Source organism: Lampetra planeri, chromosome 9, assembly GCF_965212315.1.
Source record: "Lampetra planeri chromosome 9, kcLamPlan1.2.h2, whole genome shotgun sequence".
Classification (NCBI taxonomy): Eukaryota; Metazoa; Chordata; class Hyperoartia; order Petromyzontiformes; family Petromyzontidae; genus Lampetra; species Lampetra planeri.
Window position 1 is genome coordinate 5,563,368 of NC_136115.1, and position 12,455 is coordinate 5,575,822.

A 12,455-nucleotide genomic window follows, 5' to 3' on the forward strand; every position below is an offset into this window, starting at 1 on the left:
CGCTTTTTAAAATTATATACATACATATGCACACAGCAATAGATTTATACTTATTAACCAAACCAGTACGCACCTATAACTTATGGTTTAAAAATCCCTGCTACATTCTCTGGAACACAGTTACATTCTCACCTGTGATTAAGCCATTGTCACAAATTACTGTACAAAAAAACATTAAATACAGTGCTGGACTCAAATTGGCTAAATTCCAGTACTGAGAAGTGAAAATATTGGTTTGACCGTCATACAGAAAACATTACTTTCGATGGCAGGCAGGGCAGTTGGGTGCTGGTCCTACTGTATGAACCAGAGGTCACTTGAACGATTCTCAGGAGGTGGCTGTGTCACATGCTTCAATGGGCCGTTCTCTAACACTACTCTGCGACAAACTCAATGGATACTTCATCTTGTGACATAACACCATAAACACAATCGGGGGGGGGGGGGTGGGGAGCCACGAGGGCTAAAACAATTAAAGATTCTCAACGTAAAACATTGATACTATTCCATGGTTATGAGTTGTACCCTGATTATTGTGGGATGCCACGGTGGCGAGATGTTAACTACCTTGCCTGGTATACAGGTCATGGGTTCGATCCCTACCTTGATGCCTGTATATGTGGAGTTTGTATGTTCTTCCTGTGGACATGTAGATTTTATTTTTGATCCGGGTCCTCCTGTTTTTCCCTCCATATTTATAAACATACTTTTAGAATATTTGCACTTCATTGAGCAATAATTTGTGGCCAGGTCACTTCTGAAAGAGAGCTATATAGCTCAGTGGGACTTACCTGATAAAAAAATACAATACCTGTGTATAGATGCAAGCACATACCCTGACTGATGATGTAGTCAATGGATTCTCGTCCCAACGTATCATAGAGTGGGACCACCACCAAGGAGTATGTGTAGCAGGCTTGCTCCGCAATGATCCACTGCAGGAGACAAGTCAGTTGTTTAAACTCCCCCCTTGAGATGACCAATTCAGCAAACGAGTTGTGAATTCACGGAGAATGTGCAAGCCGATGTCCACTACCGTATCGATTGGTCGTATACTGATTCTGTCCTGGTGATTCATGAACTGTCATGATTTGGAGTTGGGATTCGATTCAAGAATAAAAATGTTTGGCATTGTGGTGAATGCAGAATAGATAGATGCTGCAAGGATTATGTAAAGCAATTGCATACAATATACGAATCGAATATTAGAGCCCTGCATGCTCCATGTGTCAACATCGATTAAATGTACCATTAGTTTTTACATCTCGTATGAATAGTTTCTTGTTGTTTATGTCCGATTTGCAATTATGTTTGCCATATTGGTATACATTTTAGTTTAGTACACCAATTGCATAAATCATAATCAAGTCACACAGGCACAATTTGATACATGCATTGCGAGTGTAAATATCGACATCAATAGATGAATAGATGCAATGCTCCACGCCTGGCGATGACAATTTGAAAGAGCATTGCATGGAGCATGTTGTGGAAAAGTCGAGAGATTAGTGCCATCACCTCAGGCCGATTCTGTGAGAAGATCCCGATGACTTGCTCAGACGACGGCTTTGCCCCACGGTGCAGGAACCCCGACCCCAGATACTCTGCACGATCCGAAGTCTGCGGAATAAACACAGAAACACATAATAGGACAAACATTTGTTATGGTACTCGGGGAAAAAAGGGGCAGCCAGAGACATCATATCTAGAGTATATTATAAGCCACTTCCTTGGGCTATAATTTCTGGACAGGTCACTTCTGAAAAAGAGATATATAGCGCAGTGGGGCCTTACCTGGTAAAATAAAAAGTGATTAGTTTAGTCGTATATCCTCCGGCATGAAAATCAGCATCTGGTCTCAAAAAATTAACAGTAAAAAATATACTCGCTCGCCCCAGAATGAGTCTTCCGAGGGTAAAAAAAAATACACTATAAAACATAAATTAGAAAATTATGAACCGAACAAGACGCTCAAGACACTAAAAGCAATGCTCTTATGCTGCTGTGTGGCTCGTGAAGAAGAGAGGCCTCACCTCTCATCACACTATTCCCCTGCCACGAACTCTACATTTCAGAAAACAAAGCTTTTGAATGAAGCCACCAGGGAACCTTTGCTCGGTGAGAATTTTCACGTCATCCTCTGCTGCCGCAAGAGCATGGAACTCCCTTCCCACAGCCATCTGTGCTGTAAACTTCCTGCACAAGTTCAAACACACCCAGCCTTTCCTCCCCCTGGCTCTACTTGACCATCCCTCGAAAATAAATCTTCCCACTGTTCTTAAGCATCTTGAGATGCGATTGCGTTTACACTATGCAAAATATATAGTAATGTATCGAGGATTCTGGCGAGTAATGTGACAGGGCATGTATGCAGAACTTCTTTCGCACTGTACGTAGCCAACCGTGCTAATGGGAGGTGCAGAGAATGTTGGAAATTGAATGGACTAATGTAGAAAAAGCAACTGACGAAGAAAAGAAGTGTAGTTGTATTCAGTAACTGTGCAAGGGCTGGTGCTCAGATGTCGTGCTCATATTTATAGTGTTCCAAGAAGTGTTAAGTTAACAAGCGCGGCTCGTCAAATCCGTCTATGTATCTATAGAAACACCAACAACCGTTTAACTTCAGCATTTGCTCCGTTGTGATAAGACACTGAGAGCATGTTTTTGCAATTAGCATTGTGTATAAAAAATATAATATATTGAGGCACTTATGGAACATAAGAATGTTTTAAAGCTCTTAAAATTATGCAATCCATAAATATTATATGGCTGCAAAGCAATTATAATAGTTAAGTGTGTAATTTAATTGTTTGCAGCAAAGAACATTCAATAATATGCAGTCTCTCAACACAAGCTCCATAGATGTCAATGAATATTTGAACCACATTGCAGTTATGCGGCCAAACTCAGGAATGTGGCTGCCAAGTTAATGTGCATAAGTCTGAGCTTCCGTCAGAGATGTAAAAAAACAGTGAACACAGGGCATGTGTTTGTGTCGGTGACCATGGGAATGCATAGCATGAGCTCAGCGGGAATTTTCTATTGATGGCAGTTCAGCTGTCATGGGCATGAGCCGCAAAAATCTGTGTTTTTAGAAAGGAAGTTGGGGATTCGCAGCTGGGTGTGACATGCTTCACTCCTAAGATGAGTGCAGAAGTGATCGGCCATACCTGTGTTTAGTATGAAGCTGTGTACAGTACAAGTGGATTTTAGTTTCCTTCTCTTGTTGTGGCAAGGGGCTTCCAATTTTATCGTGAGCATTGAGAATACTTTCACAAGTTCATGTTTTAAAAAGAAAAACAGAATGGCACTGAATGAAACTGCATTGTAAGCATCCCAAGCTGGTGATCCCCCAACAGTAGAACTTTTGCCACCCCCCCCCTTTGTAATAATTCCAGAGCATTATCAATCTCTTATTTCAATTCTGTAAAATAAGAAAACCCATCAACAACAGAAACAATTAATGCAGGCTGGAAACAGACAGATTGACCACACAGAGGTATGCATCGCATGCACTTAAGCTCTGAGCCTGACCCAAAACACCAGCTCAAAAGAACTGAAAGTGTGGCCAATTTGTCGCAGACCACCAACTCAAGGAATTGAGAAAATGTGGCATCCCAACAGGCAGCAGTAAAGCGAAGACTCCTGTATACCAGGTTTCTTACTCATTACAACTCATTAGTACAGCAGTCAATGTTTGCTGCTGCCATATGACTTGGCATCACTGCTGCCTGCTGGGATTGCCACAATTTCTAAACTCTATTTGAGCTGGTGGCATAAATGACAAAATGGCTATATTCAGTTATTTTGAGCTTGTGAAATACACACCTTTGCGTGCAATGAAATCTCTTTCAGCTCAATTAAATTTACAACCTGCATTTATTATTTGTTGCGATGGGTTTTCCTGTCAGTTACATTTAAATTGTCGCTTCCTTTAAGCAAGTGCTAATGAGGTCTCCATAGTGTAAAGGTAAAAGTCCTCTCAACATATGGTGGCTCCCCAGAGGCATATTGGCAGCAGCAGCGAACATTTCTAAACTGATGAGATAGGAAATGAGTTCTAATGAGAACGCGTCTTTGCTGCAATGCTGCGTGTGGATGGCCACATTATCATAACTTTATTGAGTTGGGTGGTCTAAACCAGTACTTCGACACTGGCGTGCCACGAGCAGACAGAAGGGACGTGAGGGGGGCATTTTACTGGTAGGAACGAAGTGGACCAGACCACCAATAGATTATATCGTCCGTCCGTCCGTCCGTGTATCAACATCGCCCCTACTGCAAACACTTGGCAGGACCCTACAAAAACCTTTTGACTCAGTGGGGCTTTCCTGGCTTAACAAGTGTAATAATACATTATGTTTATATTCTTTGGTTATTCGTTCCTACCAGCCCACCCCGCAGGGTCCTGTTAAGAAATCTTCCCATCAATTCAACTGCCGCGCTGACAGATGAAATTGAACCGGCAAACACTATTTCAAGTCCAGCGTGTTCAACCATTACACCGCGGCAGTCGCATTCCGAAAAGTGCTAAATAAATAGCTAAAAAAGGCCAGAAAGTTATTTGTTAGTTCAGTGTGCCGCAAAGATTGAGCAACTTCGAAAGTGCGCAAAGGAATTAAGAAGGTTGAGAAACACCGGTCTAAATGACAAAATGGCAAGATTCAGTTCTCATCAGCCAGTGGTTTGGATGAGGCTGAGACGTTTTCACAACTGGACATCTGTGGAAACCAACTTTGACATCTATGAAAAAGAGCTTGATAGCTCATCGGAGTCTTCCAGTAAAAATATTTATTCTGAAGCGAGACACTCACATTTGTGTGCCGTTAAATCCGTTTTCTTTTCGCACCTCCGATTAGTATGGTTGGCTATGTACGATGAGAAAGAACTTCAACGTAAATACACACAATGTTGCTGTTGTGATGGGTTCTCTCATCATTTACATATTTGAAGTATTGTTTCCTTTAGCCAAGTGACAATATGATCCATGTTTTAAGGGTTCCAAGAGGCACGTGGCAGTGCCGGACATTGCTGAACGTGCTGTACTCATGAGTTATAATGAGAACTTGTCTTTGTTTTACAGCTGCCGATTGTTGACTGCACTTTCAATTCTATTCAGTGCTTGTAAGCTAATGGATAAGGCTTTTGTACATCCAATGCACACCTCTACGTGTGGCGAAATCTATAATCTCCTAAAACTTCAATGCTATTACACTGCCGAATCTCTGTAATCCCCTACTCCAAACACAATTTACCACTACACAGAACTCCTGCACACACGTGTATTTTTGATGGATATTTGTATTTCCTCTTGTTGTTGTGACCGACAGCAAGTCTGCAGACACCACCTCCCTCTATTATTCCTACCCGGATTCCTACCGCTCTCTTTCCAGATCACCAGTCAACCGGTGTTCCACCGCCAAGATGTTCTCACCTCTTTGTAAGAGATCCACTCATAGGGATGATTTGGTTTCCTGTGGCCAAGGCACGGTCCATTATCTAAATTGCAAGAGCAGCACAATATTTTCGGGATTAACGATTTATAAACGCACCTTGCTTGTGGCGAACGTGACATTTGTATAATTTGGGGCATAATGATTTTATGCAGAATATTCGTGTTGTTTTTAAAACGGTCATAACTTTTATTTTTAAATGCCATACATCTTGTTAGCCTCAAATCAACGACAGTCGCAATTGCACAACATACTTTCATTTTCACTCTGACATGAAGCATGCACGATACTATAACTTAAGTCCTTCCAATATGCAGAAGCCACTGGAGCTATGCACTTTTAAATATAGATTGAAAACGAATTTCAAAATTTTTTGTATATAGTTTGTTGCCCTTCCCCGCACCTCCAATTAGCACGGTTGGCTACATATGGTGCGAAAGAAGTTAAACATACATACATACATGTGAAAAATTACCTAGTTCAAGTCATTTTATATATACTGCATTTTAACACAGAACAAATTATCGAGTCAGAGCCTCAGAACAGACTGTTTTATTTGGTGAAGCAGTTTCAGTACAGGCTGACATGTTCCACTGAAATGGGTCTCTGCTTGAGCTGCACTGCAGCTCTTCAAGCAACAAAGTCACAATTTAGTAGTAGGTTTTTACCCTTTAAACTGGTACAAAACTGACACCTTTATACAAGGCATCATGTTTGCAATAACCACAACACAAGTAGTCAAAATGCAAACAAAAAGAAACAACTCTGATAATGATAATAATATGCACTGTCCTTGAAGTTGATTGGTCCACACCCGAGACAGCTTTCCTTAGAGCCTAGTCTCCATTGGTGTTGGACCAGATGACACCAAAGTCACAATTGCCAGGAAATTGCAAGGCCAGCAACAACCTTTCGCTTATAATAACAGAAATGGCTACAAAGCAAAAACAAACATCTGAACTAATATGGAAAAATAAAATATTTAAAACGGGGAAGTAGGGCATTGTCAAACTAGATTCGTGTTCACAGTCACGGCTTTGATCAGTCTTTGACGATTGGTTGCCAAAATATGACCATCCTATGTCTTTTTCTGAATATATAATTTCCTTTTTGTTTGTTGCGAACCACCTTTGGATGACACGAAACAAGCAAATATGGTAACAATTGATTTAAAAAGCTTTCGTGACTGCAGGATTTCCCTCTTTGGGTCTTTCGGTAAAGGCACAAAATAATAGATCACGACGTTTCGATCGCAACACAGGCAATCGTCTTCAGGTGAGACGATTGTAATGACTAATTATCTTCACTGCTTGCAAAAGTGAATTACACCACGAGCTAAAGTTAACATGAAAAAAACAAATACTCTACTTGCCATGATAATTATTTTGCAGCTAAACACTGCCCATAAAAATAGAATTAGACAACGTCAGCAGCTGTCTTGCCAATGGATGTGGGTCTTGTTTTTAGAGGTCGATAAGGATACCCAGAGACACTGCTATTCAGAGTAAATGAGCTCACTATTACAGTTCATGTAAAACATATCGAACAAAGAAAAGGAAGGCGATTACAACAATAAAAAGGTGTTCCGATGGGAGGCCAGATGAGTTCAAGAGTTCATTTTTGAAACAATTGGTAGTGCTAAATCCATTCATTTTAAAATACCAAAACACAAAGACAAAAAAGATCAGGATACTCACTGCTGATTCGAAGTCCTCTTTGGAATACTTCATATCCTGTGCGGGCATCCTCATAAAAATACGTGAAGAATGTATTGTCGTCTGGTACAAGTGTACTCCTGCGCACGTACTCCAGGCCCTGGCAAGAGGACAGGGTTTCAGCGAACACATGCGAAGAGAAATTTCCTATCACCCAGGGCTCGGCAGAAAGTTTGCCATACACCGCTGCCAGCACCATGTTCTAGGACATCGTAGGTGGTTCTCCTAAATCATGGAGTTATTATGGGTGCCTGCGTAAGTTCAGGTCACATGGCATGCCATCATTGTCAATGCATTCGTTTTGATATTCCACAGAATTGGCACACATTGCAGAGTACTAAATCATTTGTTCAAGCACAGAAACATATTAATTAATTCACTTACCGTCATCAAAGATCATTTCTGCCTGGTAACAAGTTATGGTAATCATTAATGACAGTAAATACATAAAGGTATAGAGTCAACATCATGGTGCCGAGTTGAGTAGCTTATAAAATATATCAGCAGGACAGGAATCGATGTGCCGCCCACGCATTAAGAGCAAAGGAGCATTTATCATTTTAAGTTGGATATCTAAAAAGCAAAAAAAACTCATGATTTGGGAGCTGCAGAATGATAAAAGCATCACCCACATAATTGACCAACATCAAATGCAGTGCCTCAATACGATTTAGAAAACAGGAACATTTGAGAACAGGAGATGTCTAAAATTCCTGAACTTCACGGCCATGAGATGTATTGACAAGAGTACATGCAACATATATAAAACTATGTGCACACAACAGTCTGATGCAAATGCATCCAATTTAAAGAACATAACATTTTAATGTTTTTGTAATTCAAGCCCTAGAATAATACCCCCACAAACGATCCAACTAATCAAGGCAGCTAACACCAGTTAAAGTCAAGAGGTTTAATCCTTATACCAAGGTTTCTTCCGCTTATACCGATATAGATTATCTCCAATGACCAAGCATGTATTACAGGTAAAGTTACCAATGATGGCGAGTAAGGGAAAATAATGGTAAGAGGTTGTGGAGTGGTAGGGGACGTCACCAGAATTGTATGCATCTAAAACGTTTCTTTCTGGACCACTATTAAATTTAGTTTCTAAGGTCAAAAGTGAACAAAAACCATTGGACATTTCCTTACCTGATTTTATGTGGAGGGCATGGTGGATCGACCATATATAATCCCTTGTTTACTAAAATAATTGGCTCATTTTACCAGCGGTAAAGAGTGGCTAAATGTGGATAATAGGAAGAATCTGTTCCGTTCCTGGGGGTTACACTTCTTGGCCACGCAAGGGCTCGGATAAGCGGTACTGCTTGTGGCAATTGTTCGCTGGCAGCATTTTTCATACGTTCACCAGGCTACTCCCGAAGCGGATTACTGAACTGCGAGTCACTTAATTATAACACGGGCAAGTGAACACACCTATCGGATACCAGGGCAAAGCCCTTTTAAAGACTAGCGAGTAATAACTTGGCAGAGAACCACATGGGACATGCATAATGATGCTTTACGCCAATGTTTTTTTTGAGGAACCCATTCACCCACGCTGTCCACTCATAACAGTGCTACACCTGGGGCACACTCACACAAAGTTGACGGTGTGCCTGCTCTTTTGTGCACATAAAGGTGCACATTCTGTTAAGAGCCATTCTAGCATGGGAAATGCTTGCTTGGCCAAAATACACACTGCTTGCAAAGTAAGAAACTACTTGTAAACAGAAGACTGCTTGTTAAGCGCTCAGCAATCATGCCTTTCTTGGCCACGTTAACAACTCATGGACTTATAAATGTGTCCTGCAATTATTTTGAACACATTGGATTAATTGCCTTGTTGATATACTAATTTAAAAAAACATTACCCTTGCTAACAGCTATTCTTCTGCCAGTTGTTGGTTATTATACTCATTATTTTGTACCATGTTAAAATAAAATGTATTAAATGTGTGTGCAATATTGTGACCATAGATAGTAAATTCTAGAGGATCCCAGCGACTCACTCGCAGGAAAGGATGTTTAGATATTTTATGATTAAAGGACGAACAAAGTTCAACTTTTTTTTACCAAACAAGTGTAAAAAGTCTCAGCTCACTAGGTTCAGTATTATTAGGAGCCAATGACTGAGGCAACCCGTGACATTGAAAAGAAACTTTCTGGCTATACTCCAAATATATATATTATCTTTTTTTAGAATGTATGTCCATCTAAAAAAAAGCCAGAGGAAAATAGTTGGGATAAAAATGTCTCGGCTCTGTTCCCATTCGTGCCGGTGGAAGGGAGGTAACAAGAGATGCTTGGGTGACGTCATGGACATCAGCTGTGTCATGCTCGGCCGCTTGGCGTGGCCTGCAGGGTGTCCCTATTGATTTTTTTGGTTGTAACTTGCTGACCCTGTGCCCCGACCGGACAGCTGTGAAAAGAGCTTCATAGCCCATCAAATTTCTCCAGTCTAAATAAATATTCTGATTCTCATGTCTCTAGCCTCTAGTAGGAAGGATTGTACGGGTGGCCACAACCATTACAGGGATCTGAATAATCAACCACAAAAAAAGTAGTCGATTCAAATGTTTCACAATCGTATAATCAGCATAACAAACTCATGGTCCCAGCTCTAGTCTTCATCGTATTTTCAGAAGATTTAAGTTTTGTGATTGTTTGGCCAAGTGTGAAAGGAAACTGGGGCAACAAGTGAACCCATGCAAACAAGGGGGTGAAGCTTCAACTCCGCACACACTTGGCCACACGTGTACAAATGTAATCCAACCCTGCCAAACCCATGTGATGATGGGCACTTTAGCGGAGGTAACCATGACTGTTTTTTCTCAGAATTCGGAGCGATGAGCTAGCACTGGTGAGATCATGTGTTAAAATATGGGCAGCTTCCCACGATTAAATGTGGTTTCTCGAGTGTTAATAGAGTTGATGGTTTAAATCTGGTCACCAGTGACTGCACAAAAAATGATGATATCAAATTTGGTTTTGTGCTTAAGTTGGCGACATTTCAGCTCTGAGAATTATGCATATTAGTCTGACTGCCATGCAGCAATCTCATAGTAGAGCTTGCAGGAGGGTCCCCTCACAACTGTGAAAATAATAAAAAGGCCACTTCAAATCACTTTTTGAGAGAAGCCCTAAAAAACATTTCCCCCTGCCTGTTCTGGACACATGGAAGCAGGCTGCACTGTGGAGATTTCGGAATAGATTCTTCCTTATCACAACACGACACCGGTAGCACAATTGAAATAAGTTGTGAAAGGGGAGGGTGGCGGGGTGGGAGGGAGAAGGTGAAAAAAAATTCGTAAGAAGCAGGAGGTGACCTCACCTTGACGGGTAGAGACTGCTTTGAGAGGTCACAGGGTGCGGACAGAGCGCGGGGTCGCGTGGCGAGCCAGTAAGCCGTCATGGTGCCCAGCGCGCCCAGCCCCATGAGCGCCGGCGCCGGCAGCGAGCGCACGTACTGACGCACCTCATCCAGCTCGGGCACCCGCAACGTCTTCAGCACCTCCTGAGCAGACTGCATCTTGCCTGCGGTACACACGGAACATTGAAATTATTTAAATTATTTTGTTGCTATACATTTTCCACGTGATAAGCCACTTTGTTGAGATATAAATTATGACCAGGTCGCTTCTGAAAAATAAGTTAATACCCGAGTGGGCTTTTCCTGGAAGGATGGGGATGGTTTAATTTCATTTGCATATTTTTGGGCGATTTGTTTGCCTTTCGTATACTTTGCACTAATATCGTGTTTTTGCATTGTTTGTTGTTGTAATGTTCTTATCCACCAACTCGACATCTGTGAAAAAGAGCTTTATAGTTCATCGTATTCCTCCACGATGAATAAACATTCTGATAAGCAGTTGGGCGCAATCGTTTCCTGCAGTCAGGACTCGCGCACTGGCTATCATTCAACATGAGCCCAATTACGGTAGACACTATTATCCGCCGTGGCTGCTGGGGTGCATCATACTGTGTGTAAAGTACATAATGGCACGAATCATTTCCGGGTTACTCATCTTGTCGGTGAAAAATAGAAATGTCATTAATTTGGGGTTCCAGTGACACAGATAAATGTGGTTACAGTGGTAATTTATTTTAGACAGGCAGTAGGAACGACTTTGAGCCTCGACTTGAACAGGGGCAGGATGAGCACCACCCTTATGCGCAAACTAAGACATTTCAAGAATTGAGTGTTATTTTTTGAGAGAAAAAATTTTAACAGTAGGATGAAGCATTTTAATTAATTTTTTGTTAATTTCAGTTTTATAAATCACAATGTGCACATTCGCCCATTTCCAGAGAACAAAAAGCAATCAGTGCATCTTTGCCAAAGTCAACAGCTGTGTATTAGTTGTTTTTATACAATGTTGCAAAGCACAGCGCACAAAATGCCCTTTCTACCACAATTCATATTGCAAATGTTGATTACGGCTGCACTTGCAGAACGTTGGTTATTGCATTGGAAGGCGAGGGTTCAGCATAAGATCGTATGCGACATCTGAAACACAATTCGACTGCAATTAATGTTGAACTTGGTATTATGTGCTGGTTTTAATAAACAAAAGAATAAACAAAAAATATCCTGCGATACCCACAGCCGATATACGGAATCTTGTTGGCCATTTCAACGTGACCAAAACAAATGCGACGAGTCAGTTTATTCAAAGTCAGAGAGAAGGTAACCATTTAAAAGAAATAGTTGCATAATAAAAAAAAGTTTAACTATTGGCAGCTTCAGTTCCAACATAAAATTCAGGGGCACCAAATTTTATTTTCAAATACAACCATGAGGCAGAAATCCAATACAACGCTATCCAACAGTCATCTGTTGACCAACTCTGAGAGAAACCAAACACTTCAATTTCAACATATAAACAAAACCAATCTAAATGTAGCGATGTCCCGGATACGAGAACCCTAATGAACCAGAGGAACCTTTCACCTCAACCCATGAAAATTAACAAAGAGCCTTTTCAAATCCTGGCAATCAATTGTCAGGCCAGATCAGCACAATTGCCACACACTGCAATGTTACATATTTAAAATGAACGTGCCCTTTTGCAGCTACAGGTTACTCTATGGCAGGGGTCGAGAATCAAACTAACAAGCCATTTCTTTCGAATTCGGTCAAAAAAAACTATATTTTTTTTACCGGGTCCCTTAATAAATAACGTCACGAAGCAGTCCTCAAAGAGCCGCATGCGGCTCCGGAGCCACAGGTTGCAGACCCCTGCTCTATGGGGTGGCTCTCCGTGTGGCCTTTACCCCAGAATGC

At 41.2% G+C, this 12,455-nt stretch overlaps 1 protein-coding gene across 1 annotated transcript in view; it reads right to left on the reverse strand.

The window, feature by feature from the left end:
- The window catches only part of LOC144720611 (long-chain-fatty-acid--CoA ligase 1-like), a 37,836-nt gene that overhangs the window by 15,080 nt on the left and 10,301 nt on the right, over window positions 1-12,455 (reverse strand). Inside the window, exons 2-6 of the mRNA XM_078597482.1 lie at window positions 10,503-10,705; window positions 7,151-7,268; window positions 5,435-5,499; window positions 1,519-1,620; window positions 836-935 (exon numbers count right to left, since the gene is read on the reverse strand). Of these exons, the coding sequence (XP_078453608.1) occupies window positions 836-935; window positions 1,519-1,620; window positions 5,435-5,499; window positions 7,151-7,268; window positions 10,503-10,700 (583 nt within the window). The 5' untranslated portion in view covers window positions 10,701-10,705. The remainder of the gene's footprint in view (window positions 1-835; window positions 936-1,518; window positions 1,621-5,434; window positions 5,500-7,150; window positions 7,269-10,502; window positions 10,706-12,455) is intronic.